Source organism: Otolemur garnettii, unplaced genomic scaffold, assembly GCF_000181295.1.
Source record: "Otolemur garnettii isolate 467f Iridium unplaced genomic scaffold, OtoGar3 scaffold00008, whole genome shotgun sequence".
Lineage (NCBI taxonomy): Eukaryota > Metazoa > Chordata > Mammalia > Primates > Galagidae > Otolemur > Otolemur garnettii.
In genome coordinates this window covers 2,122,657-2,140,615 of record NW_003852403.1, presented here as the reverse complement: position 1 = coordinate 2,140,615, position 17,959 = coordinate 2,122,657, and the positions used below count along the sequence as shown (strand labels likewise).

Below are 17,959 nucleotides of genomic sequence, written 5' to 3'. Positions count from 1 at the left end.
CTGGATTGCAGGCATATGCTGCTTGCCACATCCTCAGGATCAAACATAGCCTGGAAGGCACCCTGCCCACCCTCTCTCAGTGCAGGAGTGCATGTGTGTTTGCTTGGGGAGATGAGATGTGTATGGCCTCACGTAGATGGATATGCGTGTCTGTGTGTACAGATGGATCTGTAAATGGGACTAGAGCTTCTGGGTGTGTGTGTGTGTTTATGGGCAGCTATGTGAATGTGTCTGTGCACGTGGCAAGGAAGAGTGGGTTAGTGCACTCAGGAAGACCAGATAAAGGCAAAGGTGTGCACGGGAGGTTGATGTGCATCGGAGCTTGGGTTGTACTGTTGGGAGACTGAACTGGAACACACATGCATGCCGAGGCTGGCAGCTGATAACTCAAATTCTTCCCTATCAACAGCTAGACCAGCTGCCATAAATCCACCCGAGGAAAAGCTGTCAGAAGCTGACCTAAAGATGACCTGCTTTAGTTCTGCATCATAAGTGCCATGGCAGGGAAGCCCCAGGAGAGAGGGAGCTTATCCCCTTGCAGTGGTGGTGTGCGTGTGGAGGACAGGGTGACTGCCCTGAGGCTGCTCAGGTCTGTGGGTGAGGGCCAAGCCCTATGTCTCATGGCAGGAGCTGTTCACCTCCAGGCAGCTTTCAGACCCTCCATACTGCATGGTCAAGGTCAGGGCCTACAGTGAGAATAAAGGAAGAGCTGCTGCTTTCCCACGTTCTTAGGTGCTTTGAGGACTGGGTCACATCTGGGTGACCACCCCATCCCAGGTTACCCTGGACTTTTTTTTTATCTTATCATTGAAAGTCCTACATTCCTGGAGACTCCTAAGTCCCAGGCAAACTGGGATAGCTGGTCATTCTAGCAGATCCGAACCTGGTACAATTGAAGTGGGAGAAGTCTTTTTAAGAAAAAAAAATGTATAAGCCAGGTGTGGTGGCTCATTCCTGTAGTCCCCGGTACTCAGGAAGCTGAGGTGTGAGGCTTACTTGAGCCCAGGAGTTTGATCAAGTCCAGCCTGGGCAACATAGTAACATCCCATCTCTCTCTCTCTCTCTCTTTTAAAAGAGTAAAAAAGGTAAATATAAAATTAAGGCTATGAGCTGGTCATTGTGGCAGGCGCCTTTAGTCCCAGCTACTCGGAAAGTTGAGGCAAGAGAATCGCCTAAGCCCAGGAGTTAGAGGTTGCTGTGAGCTGTGATACTATAGCACTCTACTGAGGGCAATAAAGTGAGACTCTGTCTCTAAAAAAAAAGAAAGAAATTAAGGCTATGCAAGGCATGTGCAGAACCTAAAACTTCAGCAGCTTCATGATCATCTACCTTTGCCAGGGAAAGAGTTCTAAATTTGTTTGAAGCCAGTTGAAACTGCCTGTGAATCCAAGCTCTGCCTCTCATGGGCTGTGCATGCCTGAGCAAGTGACTTACCCTCTCTGAGTTTTAACTCCTTTTGAAAAGCAGGAACCATAATGCCAAGAGGGCTGTGCAGGTTAAATGAGATAATTTGGGTAAAGAATACAAGTGCAAACAGCTAGCACTTGGTTACTCCTTTCCTATGCCTCTCCAGGGCAAGCCTGTGAACAAAGTGAACTGAACAGAGAGAAGTTGAAGGCCCCAGCACTCTTTGGTGAGGCAGGCTCTGCTCAGCACACAGACAAGGCATCGGCTCCAGAAATCTGAGCTCTGCGTCTAGCCTCTTGGGTGCCCCATCGCAAGCCTCAATCTCCTCATCCCTATATAGGATTTGTGGAACACTGGCCTTGGCTTTGTCCCACTATTTTATGAAGCCAAGATACAAAAACATCTGTGCAATTTAAAGTGCATCTTTTTAGGCTAAGGGCCAGGCCCAAAGGGATTCAGCAAGAAAGAGTTTTGGCCTAGAAAGTGCTGGACAGCCTAAGACCATTGACTCATCTTCTCCCTCCTTCTCCCTGAATCCCTGACTCTTGCTAACAGCTGGTAAAGAAGTCCTGACCCAGGCACTGGAGGATGCTCTACCCCCTTGAGTGAAGGCCCCTGGGGAGGAATCCTGAGACCCCAGCTGTGAAGGCCTCTTCAGGGAGCACACAAAGTCATTTCCACAGTGTGGGGATACACTCCCAGGGGCATCATAGGAAGTGACCTGACTTGAGCTCAAAGTAACCACCCTGTGGCCCAGCCAGAAGGAGGACAGACTGCGTTCCCAAGCACACTCCAGTGTCAGAGGAAGAGAATGAGGGTCCAGCCCAGGGAACTTGAGCAGCAACCAGGAAGGCTCCTGGGCTTACTCCTTCTGGTTATCAGCCACCCAGGGCCCCCATTGCAGTGCCTTGCTTTGCCCAGTGGACCTCCAGGAATGGGGAGCTTACTCCCCTCCTGGGGTGGCCCAGTCCTATGTTGGCCAGCTCTGTGCAAGTCTGTCCCAAGATGGTGCTTAAATCCTCCTTCAAACCTTTCACTTTTCCCTGTACCTCTTGAAGAGTGGTCTGCTACCCCTCTGCGTCACCAGACTGGCACTGGTCGGGGTGGGGGTGGGAAGGAGAAGTTAGTCCTGCTGCCTGGGACCTTCTGCCTCTCACCTTGGTGGAAACCTGAGCGGCCAGCCCTGCTGCCTCACACAGAGCAGAGCCCCTGAGAGCTGGCCTGGCCCCTGGACAGAACAGGCATGGGTTGAGACCCCACACCGGGGTCCTCATAACCAGCCATCTGCTGCCCTCCTCACCACCCCTCTTCTTTGACCCTGTTTCAGGGTCTAACACATTCCTGGGACCTCCTGCGATTGCTAAGGCGACGCCCTCCCCCCAACCTCCACTCCGTTTCTCCCCTCCTCTCATTGCTCCTTCAGGGATCACCCTCGCAAAAGCTGGGGTGTTTCCCTGCCGCTGTTTTATCTTCAGGTATGTTCAGCTCAGAGAGCCAGGTGAACCCCCTGAAAGTCACAGGAGAAGTTCATGAAAAGGAAAAAGGACGCCAGCTCTACCGGGACTTAGGGACACCTGGAAGCCCCAATTTTCCCGCGCCTGCTCCGGATAACCTGGAGGAAAGGCACGCCCCGCCCGCCCCACCCCTCTCATCCATGGGGATTCTATACTGGGACTCGCGGACTTGCGGACCCTGGGCTCCTGCCCCTCTGACCCCCGGGGCAAAGGGGACGTGGCACTAGGAGGAGGGGCCTTATCAGATCTTCTGCCCCAGCGCGGCTGGGAGCTGGTTCCCAGCTCTGTGCCCACTAATTGGTCTCTTTAGGCACCCGCAGGAGCCTCCAGCTGCGCAGATCCGAGTCCTGTCATCCGCTTAGCGCCCTCACACCACCAGGCGCTCCCGCCCCGCGCCCCCTCCCGCCGCCACCCTCATTGTCTCTGCTCTCTTCGCCGACCCAGGGCATGCTAGGTGCTCCTGCGCCCGGCTGGGCGGCGGCAAGCGACACTATCCGCCGGAGGAGACATGGGGCGCGGTCCGTGGGTCGCCCTGGCCCTGGGGCTGCTGCACCTCTGCCTGGGTGAGCGGTCGCCGGGCGAGGGGTGGGCGCCGTCGCTTAATCCGGTGGCCACAGGATCATGGTCCTGGGCCGTCCGCTTCCAGAGTGGGAGTCGGGCTGGGGACCCGGACAGGGGAAATCTTCCAGCTGCCAGGCCCCGCCGGTAGCGGGAAGCTCCCGGGACGTTTCTCAGTAGACCAGCGTCCTAGAGCCCAGGGTTTTTGGCCCCGACCCCCGCTGCTCTCCGCTTGTTCAGAAGCTGGGCAGGAGGTTTGGAGGCTGTTAGGATGGCTGCGTGGGTCAGGGGAGGGCGCCCGGGCTTGCGGTGTGACCTTGGCTGGGGCACTGCCACTCTCTGAGCGCAGGTACCCAGTCCGTCCATTGATGGGGGTGGGGTCGGGCATTACCTGGGTTCTAAGCTCCCAAAAGATGTGTGTCCCTGACAAGCGCGAGCCCAGTCTAAGCCCATTAGGGCTTGGAGGGGCTGGGGGGACTCTCTCCGCGGCGCCTCAGCGGGGTCCCTCGGGGCGACCGGGTCAAGGAGGTGGAGAGCCCCTGCCCACTAGCGGCGCCTGACGCCCGGACCCAGGTAATGCTAAATCTCTCCTGCACGGGTCTTTTCTGTCTCTGTTCTCTTCCCAGCCCAAGCCAACTTTGCCCCCAACTTCTTCGACAACGGGATCGGTAGCACCAATGGAAACATGGCTTTGTTCAGCCTCCCAGAGGACACCCCTGTGGGTGAGTAGCCCTCGCACGGCCCCCCAAGGTCTCCCTGCATGGTAGCTCGCCTTCTCCTGGACCTAGGGACCAACCAAAACACCCGTGGTACCTCTGAGCCTATGGAGGTTGCCTGCACTCCCCAGGGCCTCCTGTTTGCTCTCCGAATCCCGCTGGAGCAATGGCAGGAAAGGAGGTCACTGCTGCCATGGAGACCTAAGCTTGGCTAGTCCTGGAGACCAGGGCGTAGGCCCAGAGACAGGGTCAACCCTAGCAGGCAGGCAGTGGCTCTCAGGATGGCAGCAATGTGCTATCTCTCACCTGCTGTGCGACTTTGAGCAAATGTATTACCTCCCTGAGCCTCAGGTCTCTAGGCTTTAAAATGGCCTGAGAACATCCAGGTGACTGAGATAGGCAGAGATAAGGGAGAAGGAGAAAGAGGAATTTCACGTTACCTCTCCCTCATCCTTTGGGGTTGGGAACCCTGGAGAAAAGAAGGATCTAGCAAAACAGGCCCCAGCCTTCAGAAATCCCTGAGGAGCCAGTCCAGATACTGGGGCGCACCATAAGTGGCCCTTCCTCTTTTATGGCTACTCCCTTTTCCCGTAGGCCCCCAACCCCAAGGAATCCTCCAGTCTTGGCTCCTGTGAAAGGAGTCATTACCAGGCAGAGGGACATATAAGCACTGCAGTTAGGCACAGCAGACCTATGTTTCCTCCATAATCTGTGCTGGACATTACAATCAGGCAAGTGATGATAACAGCATCTATCAGCTGTGAAGAATAAAGATAAAAAGTGAGAGGCAGCCAGCAGGGCTGAGGCCAGCAGCGAGCGCCCTGGGGAGTATCTTTGGCACTGAATTGAATAGTGACTTTACAAGCAGTTGAATCCTTGGTCCTGAGCAGCTTCCCCTTTTAGGAAAAGTTGGGTCCCACTTTCTAGGTCTCCCCCTGTGTGTCTCCTTCCAGGCTCTCATGTCTACACCCTGAATGGGACAGACCCCGAGGGAGACCCTGTCACCTATCACATCAGTTTTGACCCGAGCATGAGAAGCGTCTTTTCTGTTGATCCTAATTTTGGAAACATCACTCTGGTTGAAGAGCTGGATAGAGAGGTATGGGCAGATGCGGGGAGTGCTGTGGGATGGATACCTGCAGACAGACCTCTGAGGGCGGGACGGTCCCCTCTCTGCAGGGTCGGGGCTGAGGGGCTCCCCTAACACACTCACTCCGTGGCATCTCCACATTGCTCCCCGTAGGCAGAAGAGGCTTTACTCGCACAGAGCTAAGGGTCGCGCTCCTCTAGCGAGCACCTGCCAGCCCTGCTAATCTTTTAAGCATGTTCAATTAAAAGCTAAATCTGTTTGCACATTGAAGGAAACCTCATAACATGATTTTTTCAAGCTTGTCCCTAGAGAGGTCCTGTATATCCCTAAGAAACCCAGAGCAGGTCAGGGCTGAAAAGAGTGGCTGAGCGAGTGAATGTGAGTTTGCTAGGACTCCTGCATTCCTCTCTGCCTCCTCTGAACCTGCCGATGGCAGCTTTGTTTCCCTCTGAGGCCCTACATCGGGCTGTTCCTTAACTGGACCTTAGTTGTGAGGCTGCTGCCAGCTCTGATTCCCTGACACCATCCACTCACAGCTGTGAGAAGACTGACAGAGGAAGGAAAGGGAGGACTCAGAGACTGCTATGGGGACACCGGAGGAGGCTGTGACTGTGCTGCCAGCACCCCATCTTAGCACCCTGGGATTGAGTGACCTCCCATGCCCCTGTTCATTGAGGTCCCGCTGTGTCCTGAGAGCACTGAGAAACCATGGATGTGGGCTGTGCAGAACCCTGGAATATGGAGCAATGAGAGGCAGGAAAAGGAAAAGAAAGAAAAAAGTCTTCTTTGTGGGGCCTTGAGCACACTAGGGTGGGCATCTCTCCTCACTTGGGCAGAAGAGCATCTTCTGTTGGGGCCTCCACAGTTGCTCTGGGTTTATGACAACCCCTGACACCAAATGCCCTGAAATAAGATCTCAGCATGGGAGAGGCAGCTTTCAGCTGTGCCAGGTACTTGGTTACCACTGCCCCACCCTGCACCAGGGCTCCATGGACATGCCCAGGCCTCATATTGATGTGAGGGGGAGAAAGAACTCCAGAGAGAGCTCAGGGGTCCCAGGGCATGTTAGACCCCCGGACACTGACTGAGTCCCTGTGCCTTACAGAGGGAGGACGAGATTGAAGCTATCATCAGCATTTCTGACGGCCTGAATCTGGTGAGTACCAGCCCCTGGCAACATGCAGCGTTTGGGCGGAGAAGGGTGAGGCTGGGAGGCTCCCCAGCAAATTTAAGCCAGAGCCCAGCAAGACCTGCCTAAGTACCCATAGGAGAGGCCAGAGGGGAAGGAAGAAAGGGGCAGACCAGGCTCTCTGAGCTGAACTCCTGATAGGTTGAACCCCCATTCCACCACCTTTCCCATCTGTCTTCTCCAACCCAGGTCTCGGCCCCCAGCCCAGCCACCCATGCTGAATACCTGGACATGCAGAGGCTCTCCTCACCGCCTTCCCCACAGCCGCCACTTCCCCCCAGATCTCCTCGGTGCCCCCCCCCCATGACTACGACAGGCTCCAGGGACTACCCTGCCTCCCAGCTTCCTCGCCCCAATTGCCTCCAAAGCTGTCACTGTGGATCTGCCCACATCCAGGCTCACAAAGCACTACGGCTGGCCCTGCCACCCTAAGGATGAAAGCCACACTTTGGTCTAGCATTCTGCGCCTCCCATCAGGCGCCAGCTGCCTTGCCACTTCTCCCACACCCACCCTCCCCACCCTCTAGCCATAAATCTGAACTCACCATGCATTCCACTCTTTTCACACGCAGCCCCATCATCCAGGCACACCTTTCCACTTCTCTCCTTCTGGCAGGGCTTAACTCACTCCTGAGAAGCCGCCGTGCCCTCCACCACCACAGCCTGGGCCCCTGGGCACTCACACCCTAAGGGACACATTTACGCAGGGTACTATGTGTTTGGTGCCCCCAGTGTGGTGCAGTTTGGGAGCCTCACCCTTAGGGTCTGGCACAGCCCCCATTATCACCCTGAGGGTATCACCACATTGTTTTATAAACTGATCTTTGCTCCAAAATCCCAGCCACCACAGCCAGGGCAAAATAAGGCATCATCCTTCCCCAGGATGGAACATAGTGTTTGGCACCAAGTGACTGCTCAATAATATTTGTTGCATGTAAAAGAAGGAAGGGAGGGAGAGAGAGGAAGGATGGACAGAGACATCTACCTGGTATTAGAGTTCTCTGTTCCTTGAGCCCCAAGAAGTTCTTACTACCTGGAATCCTGACTTTTCTGCCCTTCTCAGGTGGCAGAAAAGGTCGTGATCCTGGTGACTGATGCCAATGACGAGGCACCCAGGTTCATCGAGGAGCCTTATGTTGTCCTGGTTCCTGAGGTGAGTGGGGGGTCAGTAAACTGCCACCCCAAACCCCTGGTCCACCCACTGGGGTTGCCCAATGGTCTGGAGTTCAGAACACCTGTTCATCAAATAGTGCCCTCAGGAGAGCCTCCTGTGTCACCCTCCTTGCTCCCACATTCATTTTTGTTCCAAAGTACCACTCATTTGCTAATTTCTATTGCAATCCTAATGTATGTTTATTGCAGAAATGTGAAGTATGTAGAAAAGTAGGGGAAGAAAGAGTTTTAAAAATCACCTTCAATCTCTCCAACTTGAGACAGTGTTAAATTATGGTGTTATTTCCTTCCAGTGCTTTTTGTATACTTTATGTATATATTTTGTTTCTTTGACATAGTTGTGACTATACGAAACATATGCTCTCCACATCCTATTTTTCACTTAATTTGTAAGATAAGCATTTTCCTCTTAATTGTAAAGTTAGAACAAATATCATTCTAATAGCTTTCATCGAGTGAATATTCCATCATCTATAGAACCATTCCCTGATGTTTGAATATTTAAGACAGTTTGAATATTTGCTGGCATACATTTTTTTTAATTAGAATTATTTCCTTAAGATACAATCCAAGATTTGAAATTCCTGGGTCAAAAGCATGCATACCTCTCAGGAACTGCCAGTGTGTTTTTCCAGAAATGCCTTGTCTCCCCTGCCCTTGCCAACACTGGGACTCGTAAAGTTTAAAGTGTTTGCCGACTCATTAGCAGAAAGGTATCTCATTCTTGTTTTAAAATATAGGTCTGTGGGTCCTTGATGGGCCTAAACATGTCTGTGCTTATGCACCATTTTCTCATGTGTGAGTTGCCGTTTCATATTTAGATCCTTTATCTATTTGGGGTCTTGGGTTATTCTTCTCCCTCTCTCCCTGAGGCTGTCTCCCAGCCCCGGCCACATCCTCTTTCCTGCCTTCCAGCACCCACGCTGCCTCCCCCTGCTGGGGGTTCACGTATAGATGCCCACCCGCTCGCTTCTTTCTAGCCCTTCACTCCCCTGACCCCACCACTCCACAGCCCACCTGGCTCCCCAAGCATCCCATCACTGCCCCTGACCCTTCTTGTGGCTGTGACCCCTCAGGACACACCTGCTGGGAGCAGCATCTTTAAGGTCCATGCTGTGGACAAGGACACAGGATCTGGAGGGAGTGTCACCTACTTCCTGCAGGTACGGCGGGACAAACAAGAGGGGCTGGGTGGGAGGGACAGAAGCCTTCTTCCCTTACGGGATCCCCCCGGCTTCCTCTGAGTTAGCCTGTCTTCTCCCTTTTCCCGGGGCCCCAGGACCTTCAGCCCTCCATCCCCCCAGGTGTAAAACGGGAGAGGTAGGAAAAAGCACATCCTCACTGGGCGGTTGTGAGGATTCCACCCGCGTGGAGCTCCACAACAGCCCTGGGACATGGGGCCTGGCCCCACCCAGCTAGAAGGCCCCCCGAGCACCCACAGTGGCAGGGGCCCCTTGCCAGCCTCCTTCATTCTGCACATCCCTCATTCTGGCTCTCCTCCTGTCCCCACGCTGAGCTGCCTGGGACTGGCCTACAGTCACTTGCGTGGTGTGGCTGGAAGGTTCCAAAGTTTCTCTCCTTTGCTATGTCTAGCCCCTACGCTCTCTAGCTTAGGGGATGCTAGAAAACCAACAGCCCTGAAGGGAACATTCTGGTTTTGACTGAGGTTGTGAGAAGGGAAGCCCTGAGCTGTGAAGCGGAACCTGGGGCTGGAAAACCTGGATTCTCTAAAATTTGAACCCTATTTCCAAGGCCCTTAGAGCTTCCCTGTGACAAGGGGCAGTGAGGACCAGAGCAGGCATTCCTGGGGCTGACCTGGGTTCCTCCCCAAGGCCCATTCCCCCAACTCTTACAGAACCTGCACTCCACCAAATTTGCCATGGACCGCCACAGTGGGGTGCTGCGCCTCCAAGCTGGAGCTACTCTGGACTATGAGATGTCCCGGACCCATTATGTCACTGTGGTCGCCAAGGTAACAGGGGATCAAGGGATGGCAGGGATCACCCGGTCTTCTCTTAGCCCTTGGGCTGGAATAGATTTGGGTTCCACAATGGAGTGGGACAGTTTGGAGAGCAGGAGGTGTGACAGGTATGGGAAAATGGGGACACCTACCCAGAATCCATTCTGCCTGAATGTATTCTCCAGGGAGGCTGGTGTCTGTAGGCTGGGGAGGACACAGTCCCTCTGTGTGGGGGGTGGGGGCAGAGGGCGGGCATTTGCTGCTCAAAACTGACAGGCTAGGGTTCCCTAGGTAGAACCAAAAGATTGTGTCCCCCTCATATCCCCATGATATGGCCTTCAGACTCCTCCACCTCCCTAGCCAGTCTTGCCCACCCACCTCCTCCTGTGTGACTAGTTATCCTTTCTGAGCTTCAGTTTCCTCATATGCCTACCCCTGAAACCTAACTAAGCTCCTTGAAGTACATGGAACTGGACGCCCCCCAGGTGCCCAAATGAAGCTTCTTCCACCCAAGCATACAAAATCCTCATTGTCCGGTCTGTGTTCAGTGGCAGGAAGGCCCTTGCTGGTCTCAGATGGGCTACAATCCCTCTGCAGCCTGTTGCAGAAGGCCTGAGGCAACCCATGTGCTGGGACTCAGTGAGGCTCAGCTTAATACACATAAGCTCCGACACGAGGACTATGTCATACCCTTATGGGCTTAGTGGCACTCAGCACAGTCTGAGCGCTTAGTAGGTCCTCAGGAAGTGTTTGGGGTTTGGCTCCTGGCTGGGAGAGGAGATTCAGCTCTGAGCCCCTCCACCTCTGCCAGGTGCTGGACATGATTTCCCTGGAGACAGAACTAACTCTTTCCAAAAGAATGCTGTGAAGCCATGCACGGTGGCTCATTCCTGTAATCTTAACACTCTGCAAGGCAAGGCCAGTGGATTGCTTGAGCTCAGGCATTCAAGACCAGCCTGGGCAAGAACAAGATCCCCCATCTCTACTAAAAATAGAAAAACTAGCCAGGCACTGTGGTAGGCACCTATAGCCCCAGCTACTGGGAGGCTGAGATAACAGGATCACTTGAGCTGGAGAGTTTGAGGTTGCTGTGAGCTATGACGCCATGGCATTCTACCTAGGGCATCATATGTAGACTCTTTCCAAAAGAATGATTGTGTGCACTTTTGGCACACTGGGCACAGACTGAAGGCCTGCACCCATCATCTCTTTCCCAATGATCGTCTGAGAGGAGATTCACCTTCTGGTGACACAGGAGCAAACGGAAATTCAGAGAGGGCAACTGGCCTCACAGCCAGTGTGAACAGAAGCTCTTAGGAGTATAATGGAATCTGTCCTCTACACTCCTGCTTCTTCCCCAGGATGGTGGGGGAAGGCTTCGAGGGGCTGACGTGGTGTTCTCAGCCACCGCCACCATCACAGTCAACGTGGAGGATGTGCAGGACACAGCGCCTGTCTTCGTGGGCACACCCTACTATGGCTACGTGTACGAGGACACTCTTCCGGTGGGTGGCTGTGCCCTTTAGTTCATCAGTGTCTCTCATGACTCTTGGGAACCCCTGTCCAGGAGTGGCTGGGGTCAGCCCTGGTGGCCCTCTTCACACAGACCCTCGCTCTGGACTTGCCCAGGCTCAGACCATGATCTGGGCCTTTTGTCTCCAACCAGACCACCAGCTTACTGCGGGTAGAGGTCAGGCCACAGTCAAACCTTGCTAGGCCACAGCTCAAGAACCTTTCATGGAACTGATTGTATTCTCCATTTGCACTTTACCCTTTTCTGAGTATTCTCAACTTTATAAGACAAGAAAAAAATACCTACTGAGGACCTAGTGGTGGAGGCAAGCTCAAAGAGAGGGAGGGAGGAGTGTTGTGCTGCCCTGAGAGGAAGCTGCAGGACAAGGCAGGTAGACCCAGACCACCCTGACAAGCTGCTAAGGGCAGAGCTGGTGCAGAGGGTCAGGGCTCTGAGCAGGCTCTGGGAGAAGGGCAGCCCCTGGACTGGGGCAGGAAGTAGCCTTGAGTAGGCCAGAGAGAAGGGCCTGTGTAGGGTGCTTAATTGGGGGTGGCAGGCAGAGGTCAAGCAAGAACTGTCCAGGCCTAGAAGCCCCACCCCAAACCCTTTAGTCACAGCAATAGCCTGGCTGCAGGCTAGGATCTTAATCCTGGGGCGTCTCATTTGAGGCTGTCTGTGCCTAGCCCCTCTCCCACTAGACTCCACCCTACCTCTCCTATGCATCTGATGGAGGGAGGAGTGGGGGGCAGATGGTGGCTGGAGAGCAGGAGAGGTGGACAGGAGAGGTCTGAGAGTGACCTGCAGCCCAGGAGTTGGTGTGGGAGGCCCTGGGCAGCTCTTGCGCTGACCGCTGCAAGCTGGGAAGTAGCAGGGGCTCAGGCTGTGCCCCTAGCCCAGAGAAGCTCTGAGGCCCAGTTCTTTTCCTGAGTGGGGGAGGCACCTCTCCTCTGAGAGGGGGACATATTTAGGATGGGGAGGGCCCCAGTCTTACCCAGCAGCCTCAGACAGCTGCTTCTGCTCCTTCAAGGGCTCGGAGATACTGAAGGTGGTCGCTATGGATGGAGATCGCGGCAAACCCAACCATGTTCTCTACAGCCTTGTGAATGGTGAGCCTGGGGCAGCTTTGGGGCTGTAGCACTGACTTTTTGGGTGACTAGAGCCCGGTTCCCCAACCACTCTGGATCCTGGCTCACTCATTGATAGAACTAGGGGATACAAGACAAGTGAGAGAACGGGCTGCCCTCATCCTAGGAGATGGCAAGTGTCCTGGGGCATGGGCTCTGGCCCCTGCATGTGGGGTGCGGAGCACTGAAGGCGGCATGCATGGTGCTGATCCATGCTCCCTTCAATCTGGTGGCATGCTCACTGATGGAGATGGATGGCAACATTTCTCATACTTTTTAAATTGCTGTGTATGTTTTTACATTTTTAAATTTTTTTTGGCCTACAGCATATAGCTGAATTAAATGAGTCAAATACACAGCTAAGGGTGATGGCTCACACCTGTAATCCCAGCACTCTGGCAGGAGGATCTCTTGAGCTCAGGAGTCCAAGAACAGCCTGAGCAACAGTGAAATCCCATCTCTTCCAAAAATAGAAAAATTAGCCACACATTGTGACAGGCTCTATATAGTCCCAGCTACTTGAGAAGCTGAGGCAGGAGGATTGCATGAGTCCAGGGGTTTGAGGTTGATATTAGCTAAGCTGAGGACACAGAACTCTATCCTGAGGCATCAGCATAAGATTCTGTTTCCAAAAGATAAAATAAAAATAAATGAGTTAAATGCATTGATCACATGGCATCTCCCTGGTGCTAACCTTATATATGGATAAGAAAGCTGAGGTTCAGAGAAGCTAAGAGGGCATCCCAAGTTCCTACCATTGGATGTGCACCTGAGTCTTCTGGCTCCAGAGTCTGTGTTCTTCCTACAACTGGGCGGCAACCCAGCAGGTCTGTCCCTGGGGCAGGCCAGGTCAGCACACCTGGCACTTGGTTCCAGATGTCCACATATCTATACATCCCAACCCTGTCCTTAGGATATACCAGGTGCACACTTGCTCTCCACAGTTTACACAGGAACAGATCAGCCACCATCACACACGGACTCCTTTCTGCAGGCACAACAACCCTTGGCTGCCTTCCACACTACCGCTGCAAACCTTCTCAGGTTATAAAGCACCCACTCCACCCATCTCCACAGTACCTCTCCTCTCCCTTCCCTCCTCCCTTTTCTTCTCCCTTTCTCTTTTCTTACACACACACACACACACACACACACAACTGTGTAAGAGAAGGGACACAGTATGTAATCTGGGACCCAGAGAGTCGTGAGCACAAGTCCCAGCTCTGAATTGCACTTTGCTCTATGTAGTGGTTCTCAATCTTCCTAATGCCGTGGCCCTTTAATACAGTTCCTGTGGCTCGCAACCCACAGGTTGAGAACTGATGCTCTATAACCTTACACAAGTTACTTAGCCCCTCTGAGACTCAGTTTCCTCATTGACAAGAGGCAGGTCATAGGATTGCAGTCTGTGGAGGAGACTTCCCCAGGTTAAAGTCAGAGGCGCATATGGCATATACCCCTGCGCCCCACTGTGGCCCTGTGTGAAACTACAGGCGGTGTCTCTCCAACAGGGAGTGAAGGAGCCTTTGAAATTAATGAGACATCTGGAGCCATCTCTGTCCTGCAGAGCCCTGCCCAGCTCCAGAGAGAGGTGTATGAGCTGCATATACAGGTACCTTCCCTCTAACTGAGGCTTTCCCGCCCACCCTTTGGTCCTAAAAGGCTACAAAGGTAGTGAGACCCAGGCCCTCTACCACCACCCCTTGTGGCTCACAGTCTGGGGAGGGAGCTAGATGTTGCTCCAAAGAGCACCCACACCAGGCTGCAGCAGATCTGCAGTGAGCCCTGGGGAGGAGAAGGGGACATGAGAGCTCACAAGCAGACTCATGAAAAGGCAAGAGGAGGCAGCGCTCAAGCCGAGATGCTGCATGCGTGGGTAGGATCTAGCAGGTACAGACTGGTGGAGGGGGCACTGGTGGGGGGCAGAGTGAGGGCTTCCCAAGTCAGGAAGGCCCTGCAGCCCAGACTGGAGGAGAGAGCACATGATGCATTTGGGAAACACTCAGGAGTCAGGTGAAACCAGAGCAGATAGCCCACCATGGGCAGCCTGGAGAAGGAGAGAAGGTGGACTTCCAGGCTGGGGCCAGAGGAGCAAAGGCCCTGAGTGTGTGGAATGGGTTTGTCCCCAGGGCAGGACATATGACCTGTGCAGTCACATAGGGACTATGCTTAGAAGCCCATGCTATGCTTGATGCTTTACTATTTGCTATCTTGAAATTCCCAATAATGTTTGAACAGGGGACCCTAGATTTTTATTTTTTGGTAGGCCTATATATTATGGGCCTGGTTCTTCCCAAGAGCAATTGAGAAGTTGTGACAGGATTATAATCACTTGCCGGAAATCTCACATTGCTTGCTCACTAGAGCAGAGTTTGGCCGACCAAGATTTTCAGGACGCTCTCTGGGAACAGGAATTCAGTGTATCGGGGAAAACCCAGGACTCTTCATGCTATGACACCCAGATGATTCTGGCACCAGTCCCAGCCTGGAATTTGAGAACTCTGATCTCAGGCTTGGAGGAAACTGGATGGGAGGTCAGGAGGCAGAGTCATCAGTCAGGGTGATGGAAGAAGAGGGCCTGTGGGGGAGAGAGGAGGTGAGATGGAAGGAAGGGATAAAACTGAAAATCTGAAGAAGTCACACTGCACAGAAGGTGGCAATTGACAGGTGCAGGAGGTGAGGGATGGGGTAGCACCTGCCATCAAGAGCGCAGGAGAGGAGGCAAGTGAAGTAGGCAGGGAACGGGAATGTGGACACCTGAGGGGCATGCAAGTTGAAGTTCCCTAACTTGGACATAGGGGTTGGGAACTAGGAGGAGAGAGCGTCAACTTATAGGCAGCTGTGAGAGTCATAGGAAGCAATGAGAGCACCCAGAGGCTGGCTGTGAGGAGAGAGGAATGGGTGGCTAGGGGCTGTTGCAAATGGCCGTGGAGGAGGCTGCGAAGGAGCTGGAGGGCAAGGAGACCTGAGAGGGAGGTCAGAGAGGCCCAGGAAGATGTGCAGAGAGCACAGTCACGCCGGCTAAGGAAACACAGCACTTGGGGGTGGGGGGAAAGGAGTGGCAGTGCCGGATACAGTGTGGAAATCAGGGTGCAGTGTCTACACGGGGCATGGGGTAAGAATTGAGAGGAAAGGAGGACATGGAAATGGCAGGAATAGGCTTCTGAGAAGGGGGAGAGTTGGGACAGCAGTGGAGGTGTGAAGGCATGGGGTGCAGAGAGGGTCATCTTAAGGTAGATAAGACAGACCAGAGAATGCTTATAGAACAGGGAAAAAAGAGGCCTTGAAGAGACTTATGGGATATTTGCCACGTGGTTCATGAGGTGCTGATGGACTCTCAGGCTTCGCTTTGTAGCCCATATTAGTTATCTATTGCTGCAAAACAAGTTACGCCAAACTTAGCAGCTTAAAACATCACACATTCTGTGGGTCACGAGTCCAGGCTTAGCTTGGCGGGGTTCTCAGTTTCAAGGTCTCTCTTGTGACTGCAGTGAGATTGTTAGCCAGGGTTGGGGTCTCATCTGAAGGCTTGACCAGGGAAAGATTGGCTTCCATACTCACCTAGTTATTAGAAAGACTCAGTACCTTGTAGGTTGTTGGACTAAGTGCCTCAGGTCCTGGCTGGCCAGTGGCTAGGGATCACCATTGCTTCCTTGTCACACGGGCCTCTCCAACATCACTGCCTTCTTCATCAAAGCCAGCGAGGGAGAGAGTCTGCTAGCAAGATGAAGTTTCAATCTCTTGTAATCTAATCATGAAATGATAGCCCATCATCTTTGCTGTGTGCTATCAGAAGCAAGTGACTAGGTGAGGCCACACATAAGGACAGCAGATTACACAAGAGCATGAATACCAGGAGTAGGATTAGTGGGGCCATCTCAAGGATACACCTGCCACACAGCTGGTAGCTGCCTGTCCCCGCCCCAGGTGACTGAGATCAGCTCTGTGGGGACCCCAGCTGCCCAGGCCATGGTCCCCGTCACCATCAGGATTGTGGACCTCAACAACCATCCTCCGACATTCTACGGAGAGAGCGGACCCCAGAACAGGTTTGAGCTGTCCATGAATGAACATCCGCCCCAGGGGGAGATTCTACGGGGCCTCAAGATCACTGTCAATGACTCTGACCAGGTATGGGGTGCCGCCTTCTACTCTGCTTTCCTGCAGATGGTGTGCAGCAGAGGTCCTAAAGTTAACCAGGGCTGCATTAGCCCCCACTGCTTATATGGCAGGGACCAGGCAGCTCACAGAATGAATGAACAGGAGGGTATAACCAAGAGGGAGAGGAGGGGAGAGTAGCCAGCCAAAGACTGCCTGGTTAGCCAAAAGGCAGTACAATCGGGTCAAAAGTAAAAGCCAGTCCAACAAAAGCAACTCTGCATCTGACTTGCCAAAACAGGCATTTGCAAATGTGACCTGCACTCCTATCCTGGCTCAGGGCTCAGAGTTACCAGGTTTGATCCTCATAACTTGCTAAATATTTCCAATCCTTGATCAACTTACCTATAGAAAGAAATAATAATACTTCCCAGGGTTAAGGGCAAATGAAAGCTCCTTCTGTACAGCATGACTATATTAATATAAGATTCTATTCTCACTTTATTGTCTCTGTTTCCTTTCTACAAACTTTATCACTCAGGGAGCCAATGCCAAATTCAACTTGCGGCTGGTGGGACCTGGAGGCATCTTCCGAGTGGTGCCACAGACAGTCCTGAATGAAGCTCAAGTCACGATCATTGTGGAGAACTCCGCTGCCATTGACTTTGAAAAGTCCAAAGTGTTAACCTTCAAGGTTGGTGGTGCTTTGCACTGCCCTGAATGGGGGTTTCTGGGGGTCACGTTGGAATAACAATTAATTCCCAAGGGGTCCCTTGTCATTCTCTATGCTTCCTGGCCCTATTCTTTTCCTCCTTGACCCTCTGTCCCTCTTGCTGATGTGGGTGTGGGGAGGGGGAGAAAAAGAAGAGTACACAGATTACTCAACCTCAGCCTCACTGAGCTCCCAGCTTCTAAACAACAGCCATCCCCAGAATGCAAAGAAAACAACCAATATAATCTGCCAAATTAGTAGATCAAGAGAGAAAAACTATTTGATCATCAAGATAGATGTTTTCTCATAGGCCTTTGATATCTGTCATCTTATCCTGGTAGCAACCTTAGCAGGAGAGGGGAAAAAAATACTTTTTGATATCATTTGTAATTATGTAAATTTACAAATGCATATAAAATGCACAGTGTATGTTAACATATATTATATTGTATACTGTATATTAGCAAAAAGGAAAGGTAAATGTTGATATTATTTTAATTGTTATTCTTTATAATTATACACACACATATATATCTACCTATAACCAGCATCGTGCTTAAAAGTGAAATACTTACAGCAGTCTGTGGAGAGAGCATGGACTCCTGCTAGCACTGTTATTATAACATAATTCCTACAATAACATAATTCTCGGATGAAGACAGGAAATAAGAGGTACAAACATTGAGAGGAGGAGACAAAAACGATCATTATTTATAAGTGATGTGATTGCTTAGCAAGTCAGTCTGAGGGCACAGGTTGAAAAACTGTTAGAAACAGCAGAATTACTCACATGGTTGTTTCCAAAGTTAACATGCAAAATCCAATAGTTTTCCTACATATGCAAAATAACAATAAAAACATATTATCATATGTTTCATGAAAATAAAAGAGGAAAGTATAATGAA

The 17,959-nt window shown here is 52.3% G+C and overlaps 1 protein-coding gene across 1 annotated transcript in view; it reads left to right on the top strand.

The window, feature by feature from the left end:
• Positions 1 to 3,305: 3,305 nt before the first annotated feature.
• The window catches only part of CDHR1 (cadherin related family member 1), a 20,629-nt gene continuing 5,975 nt past the window's right edge, over positions 3,306 to 17,959 (top strand). Inside the window, exons 1-12 of the mRNA XM_003783504.1 lie at positions 3,306 to 3,484; positions 4,106 to 4,201; positions 5,149 to 5,294; positions 6,391 to 6,441; positions 7,538 to 7,627; positions 8,724 to 8,810; positions 9,503 to 9,619; positions 10,969 to 11,112; positions 12,148 to 12,226; positions 13,756 to 13,856; positions 16,172 to 16,375; positions 16,884 to 17,036. Of these exons, the coding sequence (XP_003783552.1) occupies positions 3,430 to 3,484; positions 4,106 to 4,201; positions 5,149 to 5,294; positions 6,391 to 6,441; positions 7,538 to 7,627; positions 8,724 to 8,810; positions 9,503 to 9,619; positions 10,969 to 11,112; positions 12,148 to 12,226; positions 13,756 to 13,856; positions 16,172 to 16,375; positions 16,884 to 17,036 (1,323 nt within the window). The 5' untranslated portion in view covers positions 3,306 to 3,429. The remainder of the gene's footprint in view (positions 3,485 to 4,105; positions 4,202 to 5,148; positions 5,295 to 6,390; positions 6,442 to 7,537; positions 7,628 to 8,723; positions 8,811 to 9,502; positions 9,620 to 10,968; positions 11,113 to 12,147; positions 12,227 to 13,755; positions 13,857 to 16,171; positions 16,376 to 16,883; positions 17,037 to 17,959) is intronic.